The sequence below is a fragment of the Panicum hallii genome, chromosome 6, assembly GCF_002211085.1.
Source record: "Panicum hallii strain FIL2 chromosome 6, PHallii_v3.1, whole genome shotgun sequence".
Lineage (NCBI taxonomy): Eukaryota > Viridiplantae > Streptophyta > Magnoliopsida > Poales > Poaceae > Panicum > Panicum hallii.
The window spans coordinates 3631633-3649932 of NC_038047.1; the positions used below are offsets into that span (position 1 = coordinate 3631633).

The window sequence follows — 18300 nt, forward strand, 5'->3', positions numbered from 1 at the left end:
TGAATCAGTAAACGCGTATTAGGTGGTGAACAGGAACACTAAGTCCTACACGGACAGAGTTCAGCTGCAGCGCACACATGCTCGCTCTAGTGTCTGAACGACGTTGTGCTTGTGTCGACATGTTAGTAAAAAATGCAGTTGTAGTCACAATAGGTTGGCACGTAAAGTTGCTCATCAAGCTAGGAAGTATTCACTAGTACAAAACATCTCCTTCGTGCCGGCTCTTAACATCTTGTCCGTGTGGTCTGGTAACACTAATTTTGAGCATCCTTGATGGGATCAAAATGTGATGAGGAGTAGGTTCCAATAAGCAAAACACTAATAATACTAGTAAATGCTAGCATGGAGTAGCTTTCAGCCAAGACACGTAAAGCTGACTTGACCTTGTACAATAACTCAGTATACTTAGAGCCAATTTAATTTCTATGTGTGTGTGTGCCGTCGTCGTCTGAAGTCTGAACATACACGACTAGCTGATGAGCGGTCAAGTTAAACACTACTACCAAAAACTAACCTGACCAGCTCAGCAAGACTCTCTCCTGCTGCCATCCATCCATCCATCGACAGATTATAAGTAGAGCTCGATCAGTAACTGAAAGTTCATCAACAGATCGATCGATCGATCGATCACACAGTCTCACAGAAGAAGCCAGCTCGTCACTCCAGGCAAGATCGCTCCTAGCCACGGCCATGGCTTCATCGTTGCCATCGCCCTCTCTCCCGCGCAAGCTGCTGCGGTACATGTCGTCCCGCCTGGCCGCGCTCCACCGCTCTCTGCTCCGCGTGCAGCCGAAGCCCGTCGCCGTCTCGGCCACGATCGCCACCGCCGCTGCTGCCACCGCGGCGTACTACCCGGAACCTGCAGGAGGAAGGCACGGCGATGGCATCTCCGCTGATGGCGATGCAGCTGCGCGTGTGCCAACAAGTGGGGTGAACGTGGCGGCGACCAGCCGCCAGCTGCTGGTGGTGGCGGAGAGGAATGCTCGTGGACGCAGTGCCGAGACAGCGTTGGAGAGCTTGGCAAAGAGGACGCCCAAAGAAGGCAAGGGCGGCGGCGGTGGTGACATCCATGTTGTCAGCACTCTTGCGGCTGCTGGTGCAGTGGTGCTGCTCCATGCCAGGAGATGGCTGGCGAAGTGAGGAACCCGGGCACCGCCTGGCGCCGCGGTCCCCCGGCCCGACGGCAGAACGCGCCGCCGGCCGTGGCGCACCTGCTGTTTGATCGTATCTTGATGTCCAAAATAAAATGATCATTATGTATTGCCAAAGTACTTTTCATGATGATAATATTAGGCATCTAACGGTGGGTGAGTACCGCAAGCAGATTCGGCCAGGGGTGTAACATGCAGTATGATTCCGGCCGTGTCACGATAAATTAAAGGGGTTTAGATAGGTTTGGGCCGCTGCGAGCGTAACACTCTACATTATATATATTGTTACCATGTACCAAAAACAGTTTGTGTTGATGTGTTATTGTGTGCAGAGTTTCCAAGCTAGCATACCTCGTCATGTTTGGTTGCCAGCCACGTGTCAATACCTATATACTAAAGCTCCAAGATTTAGTTAGAGCAATTCTAATTCTAATGATCTTGAAACTGTTCACTGGTCCCACGCTAAACTATTCACGGACGAATGGATCCCACCACTTGCGGTCCCACGGCAGGTGGTTCTCATGAACCATTGTTTATAGTATTGTAGCTAACATCCTAGCATGTGGGTCCCACGGAACCACCTACATTGTTTATATTATTTTTTAAAAAAACAACAATAGCTTAGAGCAAAAAAACATTTAACATGTTTTGTACACTGGCAGAAAGTCTCAAAGGAACCAATTATGATTTATCTTTTTTACAGAAAGCGACGGTTAATTAGCAAAAATCGGTTTAACAAATTCCTACAAACGCGCATAGCGTGCTAATCTAGCTAGTTGCTTTTAGGTTTCACGGGCAACTTTGTCAGTGGTTGATGGCCGTCACGGCGATGAAATTTAAGCACTCAGTTCAATAGTGGGAGAGGCACACCGCACATCCAAGAACCGAAAAGATGCTTCCGGTTAAAAATACAGACGTGGTTTAACTTGAAACGGATTATACAAGTACACTTTGATAGTTAATGAAATAATTAATAATCATACAATAGTATATGACAGAACAAGAAGGGGGGAGAGAGAGAGAGAGGAATAAGGGATGTTGGCAAGACTGGTGACGAAATAGTGAAAGGAAAGTGTGGCCCATCGTGGTTTAAGTTGGCAAAAACACGTTAAACTGGAAGAAAAAATGCACCATATTAGTCAAATACCAGTTCAAACCGACTTAGCTTGTTGCATGAATTGAACAGGTTTTGATAGTTGATGGTCAAAATTAGACACGGTTTTGGAGCCGAAGACAGAAGTTATATATTCTTTTCAATATGACTCCAGTGGTGCTATGTTTATCATAAAACTGAAGTACTGTTAGACAATTTGTGGATTAAAGATCCTGAAGTTTAAATCATCAAATGTCATTCCAACGCTATCGGCCAAGAGCTTTGAACTGCGGCGCTTCCACGACAGTGTCGGGTACCTTTATAGTTTGACCTTACGTTGCTCTCTGCTAGTATGTCTCAGTCTAGCTGGTGAAGGTCAAAACAGCAACTACCCGGCCCAGCTTGGCAGCTACCTACTCCTTCCGATCCGCTGCATGCGTACGTCCTCCCTCCCGTTCGTTCCCACCATTGTTAAGTAGCGCTCCACCTCCATATATGGATCAGCAGCTGCATCCATTCTTCATCAACTGAGAGAGAGAGAGAGAGGGGTATGGCGTCGTCGCCTTGGAGCAGGTTACCCTGCCTGGGCATGCTCAGCTCCTGTTTCAGTGCCCATGAAGAAGCTGGCGGGGAGATCATGGCGCAGGACTCCAGAGGTCTGGCTATAGCCGAAGGCAACGGCGGAAACGGCGGGATACATCATCTGCTTGCCTCCTTGGTGGCGTGGGTGACAGGGTCTTGGCGTTAGTTCTGCTGCTTCTTGATCAATCTTGAGCTGTATCTGTATGGCTGCGGATACTGCAAGATGGATAGGTTGAAGGGTACATATACAGCCAAAAAACATCAAGTCTACATGTAAACATATATCCACACTTTCGCAGCACTATAGTATTACGTTATATATTCCTCTTAATGAAATAATAAAATAATACGTGCTCAGGTACGGTCGCGGTCGCGGAAAAAGATGTTATGTTATATACCTGTGTTTTCCATTTCAAACTTGATCAGAAATCAGATACTACTATCGCTATGTTCCAAAAGCAAAAGCAGTTGTGTTGTCGTTGCCTTGTGTCAAGTTTGGAGCTCCCATGCATGTCTCCATTTTAAGAATTCGCACCATCATCCAAGGCGCAATTTCCCATGTGGTGCCATCCGTACCGCACGTATCTTCTCAAAGCGTGCATCCTGCGCTTGAAAACACAAGCAAATCGTGTGGAATCATTCATCATGTGTCGGCATGGAGATCTTGCTCAGGAGAATTGCATTGTCGCCTACACTGCATATCTGGCTGGAGGAGGGCATTCCTTTGGTAGAGTTCTGGAGCAGGACGTCTTAACACACAAGGAGCTTCTTGCTTAGGGCGGCATCTTCGTTCCCGTCTTAACACATGAGTTGCTAGAATGGGCAACAACATAGATCACTTCTACCAAAGTCGTCTGAAAATTTCAGTCACCTGATCAGTAGCACGGTTGCTCTTCTGACCTGGTCAATGCAAGCTACTGACAATAATGTATGCGATCTATGCAAATTAAGTTCGCCATCCGATCCAGAGTTTTTGGATTGGATCTGCATAGACCCGGACCTGAAGATGACAACTCTCAAGTCTGAAGTCTGAACTCAGTCCTGAGTTGACGTCAATGTATATGCATGTATGCCATTGTGCTGTGCGTGTATGCATGTAAGCTGGGTGGAGACAAAACACCACTCCCAAGTCCACACCGACTGTTGCTGACCGACTGAAACTTCAATTTGATTGGCAACCCAACGAATCGAACCTCAGGGACGTCAATTAGTTAGAGCTGGACGAGAGCGGAGTTTGGTACTCTGATCTCTGTAGCTGTCAAGGCTTATGCCATGCATGATTGTTCAAGAGGCTACGGTGACTTGTAGTCCTTCAGTGAGGTCGGTCAACATGAATCAGTAAACGCGTATTAGGTGGAGAACAGGAACACTAAGTCCTACACGGACAGAGTTCAGCTGCAGCGCACACATGCTCGCTCTAGTGTCTGAACGACGTTGTGCTTGTGTCGACATGTTAGTAAAAAATGCAATTGTAGTCACAATAGGTTGGCACGTAAAGTTGCTCATCAAGCTAGGAAGTATTCACTAGTACAAAACATCTCCTTCGTGCCGGCTCTTAACATCTTGTCTGTGTGGTCTGGTAACACTAATTTTGAGCATCCTTGATGGGATCAAAATGTGATGAGGAGTAGGTTCCAATAAGCAAAACACTAATAATACTAGTAAATGCTAGCTTGGAGTAGCTTTCAGCCAAGACACGTAAAGCTGACTTGACCTTGGACAATAACTCAGTATACTTAGAGCAAATTTAATTTCTATGTGTGTGTGTGTGTCGTCGTCGTCTGAAGTCTGAACATACATGACTAGCTGATGAGCGGTCAAGTTAAACAAAAGTACACACTACTACCAAAAACCTGACCAGCTCAGCAAGACTCTCTCCTGCTGCCATCCATCCATCCATCGACAGATTATAAGTAGAGCTCGATCAGTAACTGAAAGTTCATCAACAGATCGATCGATCGATCAAACAGTCTCACAGAAGAAGCCAGCTCGTCACTCCAGGCAAGATCGCTCCTAGCCACGGCCATGGCTTCACCGTTGCCATCGCCCTCTCTCCCACGCAAGCTGCTGCGGTACATGTCGTCCCGCCTGGGCGCGCTCCACCGCTCTCCGCTCCGCGTGCAGCCGAAGCTCGTCGCCGTCTCGGCCACGGTCGCCACCGCCGCTGCTGCCACTGCGGCGTACTACCCGGAACCTGCAGGAGGAAGGCACGGCGATGGCATCTCCGCTGATGGCGACGCAGCTGCGCGTGTGCCAACAAGTGGGGTGAACGTGGCGGCGGTGGCGGAGAGGAATGCTCGTGGACGCAGTGCCGAGCCAGCGTTGGAGAGCATGGCAAAGAGGACGCCCAAAGAAGGCAAGGGCGGCGGCGGTGGTGACATCCATGTTGTCAGCTCTCTTGCGGCTGCTGGTGCAGTGGTGCTGCTCCATGCCAGGAGATGGCTGGCGAAGTGAGGAACCCGGGCACCGCCTGGCGCCGCGGTCCACCGACGGCAGAACGCGCCGCCGGCTGTGGCGCACCTGCTGTTTGATCGTATCTTGTTGTCCAAAATAAAATGATCATTATGTATTGCCAAAGTACTTTTCATGATGATAATATTAGGCATCTGACGGTGGGTGAGTACCGCAAGCAGAAATTCGTGGGAACCCCCGTTTAGAGATTCGACAGGAGTGTAAAATGCAGTAGGATTCCGGCCATGTGACGATAAAGAGGTTTAGACAGATTTGGACCGTTGTGAGGGTAACACTCTAAATCCTGTATGGAGCTGGTGGTTGTATTCAATTGAGTCTCCTCCCCTCCTCTTATACATTATCTATCTATTCTATTTATAGCCTTCCCCGTGAGCCCTGGGGAGAGGCGTACCGCCTTGAGTGTGAATGGGGCGCCTTATAAGGGGCGCCGTTCTGCAAGTGGCGCCCGCCCGCCAGACAGGATCCTACACCGTGGGCCAGGACTATCATTGCTCGGGATCCTCCTCGAGGGACCCTGGGATACCATGAGGTCTCTCCCGAGCTCTGCGTATCGCCCGGAGCTGAAAGTGGCGCCCGCCCGCTAGACAGGGCCCTGCGTCATGGGCTAAGACTGTCGGGGCTCAGGGCCCGGGATCCTCCTCGAGGGACCCCGGGATGCCCCGAGGTTTCTCCCGGGCTCTATGCATCACCCGAGATCTTTCCTGTGCGCCGCTCGGATCGTCGGCGCTCCTCTCCACGCCTATCTGCTAATGGGCTAGGAGGGCTTTGGGTCTATTTACCTTCGGTTTGTCCATTCGGTTTGTCCAGGGCTAGAGGGACCTCGTTCCTGTGGCGTTGACAATATCACTTTTATTTTTACATAGTGCCAAAATATCTACATATTGATGAGACGATCAAAGTTTTAAATGTACGTATTTCTTTCCTTCTCTCTTTCTTTCTTTTATCTCTCAAGTAATTAAGTTTCAGAATCTGTTCTCTTGAATATTATATATTTTTCTGATTTAAGGATTAACGTGCCTCTTTTTTAAAAAAATATTTATATATTGCCAACGTAACATCTAACATACTACAAAAAATCTGTATCATTTTCACTAGCACAAAAAAAGAGAGAAACATTTGTATCCAGAAGCCGACGAAAATAGGCCTAATGCCGATGAAAACAGTAATTTTCGTCGGCTTCCCGACGAAAATAGACCGACGAAATAAACTCGACGAAAATAGGACTATTTTCGTCGGCAACCGACGAAAATACATTTATTTTCGTCGGCTTCCTAGGCCGACGAAAATAATACCGTATTTTCGTCGGCCCTCCGAGCCGACGAAAATATGTCACTCATTTTCGTCGGCTCCTTAGGCCGACGAAAATATATGGCGTATTTTCATCGGCCAGTGGCCAACGAAATTACTGTGATATATTTTCGTCGGCCTAGGTAGCCGACGAAAATAATGTAGTATATTTTCGTCGGCTACGCGGCCGACGAAAATACTGGGACCTCCAACCAGCAGCTGCAGCTACCTGAAGGCCTATATAGGTCCTTCGCAACATACAATCAGATCAGATTTCTGAAATACATCAAGATCCATAAATATAATTGAAGAACGAGATCACATGATGTCAATAACCTCCAAAACAGTTACTTAACGTAACATACATATCCATAAGCATAACATATCTAACATATCCAAAGCAAATTATCCACCGAAGGACTTTCGACACGCTCCCCTGCTAGGCCTACTTAACGTACATAACATACATATCCAAAGCAAGTTATCCACCGAAGAACTTTCGACACGCTCCCCTACTAGTCATGGCAAGTGCAAGAGCCTACAACGCGAAAACACAAATCAAGAAGGAGAGGTAATGTTATGTCCGCTACCGCAGTCACCTCCAGAAATGTTACGCGGTGCCGATGGTGGCGTGGACGGGCTGGCAGAAACTCCTCGAGGATGAGTACTCGTCGAACCCTGATTATAGAAAAAGTTAAATCTATTTAGTACGCATATGTAAGACAATTTGAGCATTGCTAGTTATACGATATAATTACCACTTGTGGAGACGGTACACGCGCAAATGGTATAAAATTCGGCGGTGGAGGAGGAGGTGAAGGAAGAGGTGGCAAATTAAATTGTGAGCCAAGAGTAGCCGCTAGCATTTCCTAAAAACCGAAAGTAGATTAAATATCTTATAGCAATGAAAAGTGCATAAAGACTTGAAAAAAAATAAAACTTGCATAGTACCTGAATCTGTCGATGCTGAGCGAAAAAACCTTGCATGTACTCGTGCTGTTGCCTTGCCCACTCCTCTTGCCTCTGCATCGCCTCTTCATGCTGCCTTATCTGCTCCTGCATTGCAGTTTCTCTTTCACTTTGCCGTTGGTAGCCCCGAGAATTCGGAGTGGACTGGGAACACCTTGCCTCACTCAAAGCACCAATTGTATCAATAACTCCATTCAACATGCTAAACCTGCCATGTTTCTTCCCTCCCCCGCTTGAGTATAATGCACCGACATCCACATCACTCGTCCTCCAATCATACTCCTCCCCATGACGTGCCACCATTTCATCGCCATATCTCGCCTACCATTCAGGCAACCAGTAATAAGATTATATTGAAATCATCGCTTAATTGAAATCATATTATTTTACTAACCAGAGTCTGCGTGGCATTGTCACTGCAAAGCAAATCTGGCTGTGTAGGATCTGGGCCGTGGTGGCCTCGAATGTATGTTTCAATATAGCTTGGTGCCACCACACTTTGTGCCTCCTGATAAAGAAAAAAATTGTGATATTGCAAGTAAGCACATAGTAAACAAATTGAAATAATAAACACGTACCATTCGACGAGCCAAACGAAGATGTCCATCAGCCCCATATCTTTGCGTAACCCGTGGTCCTGCTTGACGATTAGCTCTCTTCATTCTAGATTTTTCCACAAAGCTAGGTGAAGCCCAATAAGCACAAAGTGCTCGCCAAGCATCCGGACACTTTCTCAACCAAGGCAAACCGCTAATATCAACTTCAAGGTACTCATCCTCTCGAAGATATATCTCAGAAGCACCCAATTTCTTGTTCATGTCTTGCAGCTTTATTTTCTTGTAGTACAAACAAACGCACTGTATACGAGCATTGGACATCATATCCCTTACCACCTTCGTCGTTGCCTTGTCAAACACAGAACGAGCCCTATCTTGTAGGCACTGCTCCTCCCCCTCCGGCAAACATACCTCTCCTAAAAAGAAAAATTAATTCATTAGTCAACTCATAAATGAATCAAATAGATATTAGTTATACAAGTTAGACAAGTTAAGATAAAGAAGTACCCAGAACTCATTCCAAACTCTCGCTGCCGTCGTGACGCCCTGGTCATCCGATTGCAGCTTATAATGCTCCCACTTCAATGCAGGCTGAAGCACACCTCCAACTGCGACCATTCCTGGGTAGTGAAACCGACAAAGTGTTCCCAATGTTGCATTAACAGGTCTTAACCTATTTCTTCCCTCCCAACAAATATCGTCCCACTGCCTGCAATTATTACATGTTATCCATCATATTTTTTACTTGAACTATACAATATATTAAATAAAATAATCACAATAATAAAATATATTACTTACCAATCCCCATGTGGCCTAATCTGTCGACGATTTGCTGGATTGGTTGCTGCAGGAGTCATCACATTGTTGCCTCTAAATCTAAATGTGGTGTATTAGTTAGCTAGCTCATATAAAATTTTTCATGAAATGGCGTAAGCACCTGAACACAGTTTGTGCAGCAGTATCCTCCTCTTCATCCTCCTCGTCCTCCTCCTCTGCATCTCCATCATCTCCATCCTCGCACTCTACTCTGTCCTCGCACCCATCTCCCTCTCCACTACCTCCATCGCCATCCACGTTCGCGACATATTCTTCCTCATCCACACCCCTACCTTCCTCTTCTTGCTGTTCAAATACAAATATATATTTATTGTTATAAAAAATAATTTACACATGCAAACTACATATGACTTACTTGCATAGCCTCATCTAGACATCGCTGAAGTGCACTTCTTCGGCTCAGATGAGAACTGCTGCCTCTAAAGAGAGAAGGCCTATCCGAAGATGCGGATCCATCATTCTTCTTTCCCTGACTCCTTGAAGACGAGGATCCATCCTTCTTTCCCTTCCCCTTCAGAGCGTGCACAAATGACCTCTTCCTAAAAAAAATAAAATATGGTTAGTTAATATCATATGAAGCAATGGTAAATAAAAGATAACAAGTTTCATAACAAAAATTACCAAATAGAACTCTATTAAGAAAAACTACATATAACATCACATTACATGTTAAAATTCCTCAGGGTCATCTTCTTCAGCTAGGGGGCCACCATGAGTAGTACCATGCCGCGTTTCAGCCGTACCATCAGAAGGATGGCTCATGCATCCTGTATTATTACGAATTCCCTCTTTGTACCATCTCATATGTTTTGCAGTCTTCTGAGATAGGTATAACCGTTGAAGCCTTGGTTTCAATGGTAGGTACCGTAACACCTTAACGGGCACACTTGTTATCTGCACACTTCCATCTTTTTTCACCACCTTCTTGTATCTGCACTTCTTACAAACCGAACAGTACTTGAGATTTTCATTGTTCTTCCAAAATAACATGCAATTGTTCTCACACACATGGATTTTTTTATACGGCATCCCTAACCCAGCTAACAACTTCTTTGAGTAGTAAAAGTCTTTCGGGAACTTGTGAGGTTTCGGAAGCATGTCCGAAATTAAGTCAACAAGATCATTGTAACAACTTACTGAAAAGTTGTACTTCGACTTTATAGCCATTAACCGTGTCACAGCAGCAAGTTGTGATAAAGTGGTGCCCCCATGTAATGGTTCTTTTGATGACGCAAGCAGATCAAAATATTCTGGTACCTCATCAGCATTCTCAACCTGTTGGACAAAATCATCCATCATTGCATCCATCCTATCTTCGTTTTCCTCAAACCTATCAACTAGGTTGTATGGCGCCTGCTCCTGTGACTCCCCATGCTCATACCACCTCTTATAATTCGGCATGAAACCCCACTTGCATAGGTGACGCTCCATATCAATCTTGACTTGACGAGAACAATTCTGACACTTGTTACATGGACACTTTGCCAAACCACCACTAGGAGACAAGGAAAATACATGATCAACAAAAGCTTGTGTGTTGACCATCCACTCTCGCGTAGGCATTCCGTTACTTGTCCAACCATCATACATCCAACTTCGATCGTCTCTCATTTTCTCAAACTAGCTACTTCATAACGAAAGTGAGAAATGTTACTTCATTAATAATATTAAGCAAACAATAATTATCAAGAAAATGTAACACAAATATTTTAAGAGTAATACAGTTTCTGGCCTTAGAGTAATGGACAACAATGCATCACTAAATTTAATAGTTATTCGGTCAGTTCAAAACTAGCATGAAACAGAACGGGTAAGCATACCTGTGGACGGCGGTGGGTCGCGGGGGCACGGCGTGGGGCCTCGGGGGCAGTGGCGGGCCGCGGGGGCACGGCGTCGGGCCTCGGGGGCGGCGGCGGCGACCTTTTTCTAGTTAAGGTAGGTGCGAGGCGGGCAACGGCGGCAGCGGCGACCTTCTGCAACAAGTAATGAAGATATATAATTGTGCCAACTCACTTAGTTTCATATATGTTATTATACTCAATCTAGCCACAGCTTGGCACAATTGTCATAGGCAGGTTGGTAAAATGTTTTGCTTGACATAAACAGGTTTATCATGCTCTAAGTAATTTAGCTTTGAGTTTTGTTTCTTTCATTCACTACAAAATACCTATTAGCCAATAGATCATTTGTTGATATTTCCATTAATATAATCTCACTAGCAATTACTCATAATATGATTAAATATTTCTTGGACATCTTTGCCATTATGCCATAAAAGACTGAACGTACTGCTTGGACAAACTCAGAAATAAAATCAGAATTGACTGGATGATTCAATGTTCCACAAAGATTCAGTATGTTGATTCTAGGTAAGCTTGCCAAACATGAAGTGAGCATTCACCAAAATTAGCACAGAGGTAAACCTGGCATAAGTCTTGGGCCAGAATCATGAAAATATTGTGAGAAAGAGACATACTAATTGATCATGATATCTAGGTAAAAACTGGCACTTCCACGAACGGCTTCTTACTTAAACTACCCTACTGAACACAAGACAGAGTAATAGATCCTGATGCCCAACTTATTGACACTAATTCTCGAATTATTGAGACAAAATAGCTTAATCACCAGATCCTCAAGAAGCCGACAGTAGCAGGACTCATGTTAATTGATTGATCATTGCGTCTTCATGCCGGTGATAGTCGGCCCGCCTATAACAAGATCAGGAAAGATAATTAAAAACCACACTGTAGCGCAAGGGCCGCGCCGGGCGGAGGCAGCGCCGGGCGCCGGGGCCGCGCGCCCGAGGCGGTGCAGGCGGCGGCGGCGGCCGCGCGCCCGAGGGCCGCGCTGCTGCTTCTTGATCAATCTTGAGCTGTATCTGTATGGCTGCGGATACTGCAAGATGGATAGGTTGAAGGGTACATATACAGCCAAAAAACATCAAGTCTACATGTAAACATATATCCACACTTTCGCAGCACTATAGTATTACGTTATATATTCCTCTTAATGAAATAATAAAATAATACGTGCTCAGGTACGGTCGCGGTCGCGGAAAAAGATGTTATGTTATATACCTGTGTTTTCCATTTCAAACTTGATCAGAAATCAGATACTACTATCGCTATGTTCCAAAAGCAAAAGCAGTTGTGTTGTCGTTGCCTTGTGTCAAGTTTGGAGCTCCCATGCATGTCTCCATTTTAAGAATTCGCACCATCATCCAAGGCGCAATTTCCCATGTGGTGCCATCCGTACCGCACGTATCTTCTCAAAGCGTGCATCCTGCGCTTGAAAACACAAGCAAATCGTGTGGAATCATTCATCATGTGTCGGCATGGAGATCTTGCTCAGGAGAATTGCATTGTCGCCTACACTGCATATCTGGCTGGAGGAGGGCATTCCTTTGGTAGAGTTCTGGAGCAGGACGTCTTAACACACAAGGAGCTTCTTGCTTAGGGCGGCATCTTCGTTCCCGTCTTAACACATGAGTTGCTAGAATGGGCAACAACATAGATCACTTCTACCAAAGTCGTCTGAAAATTTCAGTCACCTGATCAGTAGCACGGTTGCTCTTCTGACCTGGTCAATGCAAGCTACTGACAATAATGTATGCGATCTATGCAAATTAAGTTCGCCATCCGATCCAGAGTTTTTGGATTGGATCTGCATAGACCCGGACCTGAAGATGACAACTCTCAAGTCTGAAGTCTGAACTCAGTCCTGAGTTGACGTCAATGTATATGCATGTATGCCATTGTGCTGTGCGTGTATGCATGTAAGCTGGGTGGAGACAAAACACCACTCCCAAGTCCACACCGACTGTTGCTGACCGACTGAAACTTCAATTTGATTGGCAACCCAACGAATCGAACCTCAGGGACGTCAATTAGTTAGAGCTGGACGAGAGCGGAGTTTGGTACTCTGATCTCTGTAGCTGTCAAGGCTTATGCCATGCATGATTGTTCAAGAGGCTACGGTGACTTGTAGTCCTTCAGTGAGGTCGGTCAACATGAATCAGTAAACGCGTATTAGGTGGAGAACAGGAACACTAAGTCCTACACGGACAGAGTTCAGCTGCAGCGCACACATGCTCGCTCTAGTGTCTGAACGACGTTGTGCTTGTGTCGACATGTTAGTAAAAAATGCAATTGTAGTCACAATAGGTTGGCACGTAAAGTTGCTCATCAAGCTAGGAAGTATTCACTAGTACAAAACATCTCCTTCGTGCCGGCTCTTAACATCTTGTCTGTGTGGTCTGGTAACACTAATTTTGAGCATCCTTGATGGGATCAAAATGTGATGAGGAGTAGGTTCCAATAAGCAAAACACTAATAATACTAGTAAATGCTAGCTTGGAGTAGCTTTCAGCCAAGACACGTAAAGCTGACTTGACCTTGGACAATAACTCAGTATACTTAGAGCAAATTTAATTTCTATGTGTGTGTGTGTGTCGTCGTCGTCTGAAGTCTGAACATACATGACTAGCTGATGAGCGGTCAAGTTAAACAAAAGTACACACTACTACCAAAAACCTGACCAGCTCAGCAAGACTCTCTCCTGCTGCCATCCATCCATCCATCGACAGATTATAAGTAGAGCTCGATCAGTAACTGAAAGTTCATCAACAGATCGATCGATCGATCAAACAGTCTCACAGAAGAAGCCAGCTCGTCACTCCAGGCAAGATCGCTCCTAGCCACGGCCATGGCTTCACCGTTGCCATCGCCCTCTCTCCCACGCAAGCTGCTGCGGTACATGTCGTCCCGCCTGGGCGCGCTCCACCGCTCTCCGCTCCGCGTGCAGCCGAAGCTCGTCGCCGTCTCGGCCACGGTCGCCACCGCCGCTGCTGCCACTGCGGCGTACTACCCGGAACCTGCAGGAGGAAGGCACGGCGATGGCATCTCCGCTGATGGCGACGCAGCTGCGCGTGTGCCAACAAGTGGGGTGAACGTGGCGGCGGTGGCGGAGAGGAATGCTCGTGGACGCAGTGCCGAGCCAGCGTTGGAGAGCATGGCAAAGAGGACGCCCAAAGAAGGCAAGGGCGGCGGCGGTGGTGACATCCATGTTGTCAGCTCTCTTGCGGCTGCTGGTGCAGTGGTGCTGCTCCATGCCAGGAGATGGCTGGCGAAGTGAGGAACCCGGGCACCGCCTGGCGCCGCGGTCCACCGACGGCAGAACGCGCCGCCGGCTGTGGCGCACCTGCTGTTTGATCGTATCTTGTTGTCCAAAATAAAATGATCATTATGTATTGCCAAAGTACTTTTCATGATGATAATATTAGGCATCTGACGGTGGGTGAGTACCGCAAGCAGAAATTCGTGGGAACCCCCGTTTAGAGATTCGACAGGAGTGTAAAATGCAGTAGGATTCCGGCCATGTGACGATAAAGAGGTTTAGACAGATTTGGACCGTTATGAGGGTAACACTCTAAATCCTGTATGGAGCTGGTGGTTGTATTCAATTGAGTCTCCTCCCCTCCTCTTATACATTATCTATCTATTCTATTTATAGCCTTCCCCGTGAGCCCTGGGGAGAGGCGTACCGCCTTGAGTGTGAATGGGGCGCCTTATAAGGGGCGCCGTTCTGCAAGTGGCGCCCGCCCGCCAGACAGGATCCTACACCGTGGGCCAGGACTATCATTGCTCGGGATCCTCCTCGAGGGACCCTGGGATACCATGAGGTCTCTCCCGAGCTCTGCGTATCGCCCGGAGCTGAAAGTGGCGCCCGCCCGCTAGACAGGGCCCTGCGTCATGGGCTAAGACTGTCGGGGCTCAGGGCCCGGGATCCTCCTCGAGGGACCCCGGGATGCCCCGAGGTTTCTCCCGGGCTCTATGCATCACCCGAGATCTTTCCTGTGCGCCGCTCGGATCGTCGGCGCTCCTCTCCACGCCTATCTGCTAATGGGCTAGGAGGGCTTTGGGTCTATTTACCTTCGGTTTGTCCATTCGGTTTGTCCAGGGCTAGAGGGACCTCGTTCCTGTGGCGTTGACAATATCACTTTTATTTTTACATAGTGCCAAAATATCTACATATTGATGAGACGATCAAAGTTTTAAATGTACGTATTTCTTTCCTTCTCTCTTTCTTTCTTTTATCTCTCAAGTAATTAAGTTTCAGAATCTGTTCTCTTGAATATTATATATTTTTCTGATTTAAGGATTAACGTGCCTCTTTTTTAAAAAAATATTTATATATTGCCAACGTAACATCTAACATACTACAAAAAATCTGTATCATTTTCACTAGCACAAAAAAAGAGAGAAACATTTGTATCCAGTTCGCTGCAAGTTGACTCGTTGACTAAGTAGTTGTATGTAGTTGATGTTGCTATTTGTCATTTTGTTCCCGAGAAATGAAAATCTTTACTATTTCGTCCCTTGATGAATATAACAAATATAAGTAACATAGTTTTTTTTTGTCATTTCTCAGGGTAGTTGCCCTGCTGACTTTGACGACAACTTAATTTAGGTGCCTGTCGATCTCTATGAGCATGATTGGACTTGGACGTCTATGAAGACTAGTCCTTAGCCCGGGCCCTAGATCTGACGCAGCTCGGAAAACAACATGTATCCTCTGCTCAACGTACGCTAGCCTCTAGTTTTGAACGAAACACACGCGGCAGAAGCTTGACTTGACCTGGTACTCTGGTAGTACAACCAAAAGAGAGCTACATACAACTTCTGTGTGCCTGAAAAGTTCAAAACACGGCACGCTGTGATGAGGTCAAAGCCAAACTCCGTACGTGTGTTCCCAGCCTCGGCTTGGACTGATTATAAGTAAAGCTCGATCGCCATCTGCAAGCATCCACACACATACACCGCCGATCGAGCCATCAAGCACGAGAAATCCCAGTGCTTGATCGACCGACCAAACTGCGATCGGCATCTGAAAGAGATCAAGGAATCACTCAGTCTTGATACTTGAATCGAACGAACCACGCCTAACTAGCTAGATCGATCCGAGAGAGCCCCATCTCAGCCACGGCCATGGCGTCGGCGTCGACCTCGCCTTCCCTTGCCCTCTCGGGCCAGCTCCTGTTGCAGGTGTCGTCGCCCCGCGTGGGCCTCCTGGGCGTCACGCGCCAACGTTCTTCTTCGCTCTCCATGGCAGTGGGCGGACCGGCTTCGCCTGTCCAGCCGCCGGCGCAAGGCAACGGCGGCGGTGGCGGGCAGGTTCATGTCGCCACGCCGAGGGCGGCGGCGCTGATGGCAGTGAGAGGACCAACGCTGCTCGGTCAACTGCCGGCGGAAGGCACTGGCGGCGGTGGCGGGAAAGTTCATGCCGCGCCAACGTGGGCGCTCAGGTCAGTGGGAGGGCCAACGATGCCGCCTGCTCGGCCGCCGGCGGAAGGCGGCGGTGGAAAAATCCATGCCGTTCTTCCTGCTGCTGCACCTGCAGCGAAGTCCTATTGGAGCTGATCGAGTACATGAGAACTTGACAAAGTGATGAGGAGCTAACTGTCGGGCGTTGCATGTTGGTTAATTTTGATGATGTTAGGTTGTTGAGCTAGTAGTTTACATAATTCGAGGTTCAGATGAAAGGTGTCTGAATTTCAGTTGTCAGCAGCGAACATGTATGTAGGTGGAAATCCTAACTTGCAGTTGGTACACAAAATGTCAAAGTAGGCGTGAGATATCTTCGAAACGTAGTATGAATGTATACACCCGTTTCTATGAACAAGTACATATGCACCACGCCTCTATGAATCATGATGAATGCTTGTGAAAGATTATAGGTCATTGTTGATATGCGCTCTAGCCAAACAGCACCAAGAATAAATTCAAGAAAATAAAAGCACTCGTACTAAGGCCTAGATTTGAATTCAAACAGATAGGTCCCACCGTAAAGTACCTATAACCAGTTTATTTTACCATCACCAATGCCTCTGAGAGAACAACAACTAAGAATATACAAATCTGAGCCGCTAGATCTTTTCGCTCTAGCGGTTATACATAGCTGTAGCATCGTATCCTTCTCTGTAGCAAGTACATTGCTAGTTTTTGCTACATGCAAAAGTTTGTAGGTCTCGTCTCCTGCGATCCTCGCATCGACATTCAAATGTTGCAGTGTGTAGAAACAAAGCTACAGGTGAAGGGACATTAGAAACAATGGTTTCCATTTTGTTTTCTTATATGCAAGAAAAAAGTTACTCCACTCTTTCAAGAGTTAAAGGACCTAATTAAACATGGAGATATGGGTACCAAAGCTAAGAGAGTTGTCTTGCAACGGCTGCATCAGTTACAAAACTAAACAGAAGCCTTACTCGCAAAAAAAGGGTCAAATTTCCCTAGTTATACAGAGGTATGCTTGGCTGGAGGCTTGGGAAAAACTGTTGCCTGGAGGTACTCCGAGATTCATATATTTTTCATATGGGCAAGAAGTGTGAAAATGCGAATTTGTTCTGCTGATGATGATGACCTAATAATAAGTCTATCTCTATGAGAGCTAGCACAGTACTGCATGAATCGATCCCAGGAATCGTTCTCCCCTGTCCTCGCATGTGTGTGTCAGTGTGATCGTGAGGAACGAATCTGGCAGCAGGAAAAGACTTCCTAGAACTCCAACGATCGATCTCCGATGCTGGCTGAGTGACTGGATCAACGAACGCGGTACAGTCATCGAATCTGACGTGCGACTGTAACGGCCGGGCGAATCTTATCGCTCGGTGACCCGATCAAAACCCAGCCTGTGGTCTCGTCGTTTCGAGAACGAAGTGCGTGAGACGCACAAGCTTAGCTTGACCTCGTACTACCAGGCATTTCTCTCTGTCTGAACGCTCGTGTGTAAGCGTGGCACGCGAATGTCAGCAGCCGAAGTCAAAAGCTCGACCTGCCATGCATGTCCCTCTCCTCGTCCTGATGCGTCGATTTGCAGCCACATGTGCTTGCAGCTCCCCGAGACTATAAATAAGCAGCGAGCCATCACCAGCTCACTGCATCGGTCGCCCATCGGGCATCAGCTCAGCTAGCAGTCTAACACAAGGAATAATCCACCCAATCCAAGCACAAGCGAGCAGCCACGGCCATGGCGTCTGCGCCTGCTAGGTCCCTCCTGCTCCAACTCCGGCGCTACGCGTCCTCCGGCCTGGGCGCGCTCTACCGCCCGTCGCCCTCTGCTGCCCGCCTGCTGCCGAAAGCCGCCGCGGCCGCTTGCCGCCAGCAGGAAGAAGCAGGAGGCCACCGCGCCCACGACGGCGCCGCTTCAGCGACGAGTGTGCCGCGGGAGGCGGGAGTGGCTGCGGCGGCTGAGCTGCGGGCGGCGCGGAGAGCCGGCGCTTCTCCTCCTAAGGGGGAGGACCCTGCCAAGAAGAAGCCCAAGCAAGGCGACGGCGGCAATGGCGGGAAGC

The 18300-nt window shown here is 47.3% G+C and overlaps 2 protein-coding genes across 3 annotated transcripts; both read left to right on the top strand.

Moving 5' to 3' along the window:
* Positions 1–624: 624 nt before the first annotated feature.
* LOC112897662 lies at positions 625–5603 on the top strand. 2 transcript variants are annotated; one of them, XM_025966014.1, is made up of 2 exons: positions 625–977; positions 5118–5603. In XM_025966014.1, exons 1-2 carry the CDS (start codon positions 691–693, stop codon positions 5278–5280), a joined length of 450 nt encoding a protein of 149 aa, XP_025821799.1. In that variant the 5' UTR covers positions 625–690; the 3' UTR covers positions 5281–5603. The 2 variants fall into 2 exon arrangements, with proteins under 2 accessions (XP_025821799.1, XP_025821798.1); XM_025966013.1 differs by lacking the exon at positions 5118–5603 and having other exon boundaries at positions 625–1326.
* A 10175-nt stretch (positions 5604–15778) lies between these two features.
* Positions 15779–16613, top strand: LOC112897854. Its single transcript, XM_025966246.1, has one exon. The coding sequence runs from the start codon at positions 15941–15943 to the stop codon at positions 16370–16372; it is 432 nt and encodes a 143-aa protein (XP_025822031.1). The 5' UTR covers positions 15779–15940; the 3' UTR covers positions 16373–16613.
* Positions 16614–18300: the final 1687 nt, after the last annotated feature.

Excerpts from the sequence above, each read along its gene's own strand:
- LOC112897662 (XM_025966014.1), top strand. The coding sequence starts at position 691 with ATGGCTTCATCGTTGCCATCGCCCTCTCTCCCGCGCAAGCTGCTGCGG. Across the intron at positions 978-5,117 it reads CTGCTGGTGGTGGCGGAGAG|GAATGCTCGTGGACGCAGTG; the intron begins GAATGCTCGTGG and ends GGTGGCGGAGAG.
- LOC112897854 (XM_025966246.1), top strand. The coding sequence starts at position 15,941 with ATGGCGTCGGCGTCGACCTCGCCTTCCCTTGCCCTCTCGGGCCAGCTC.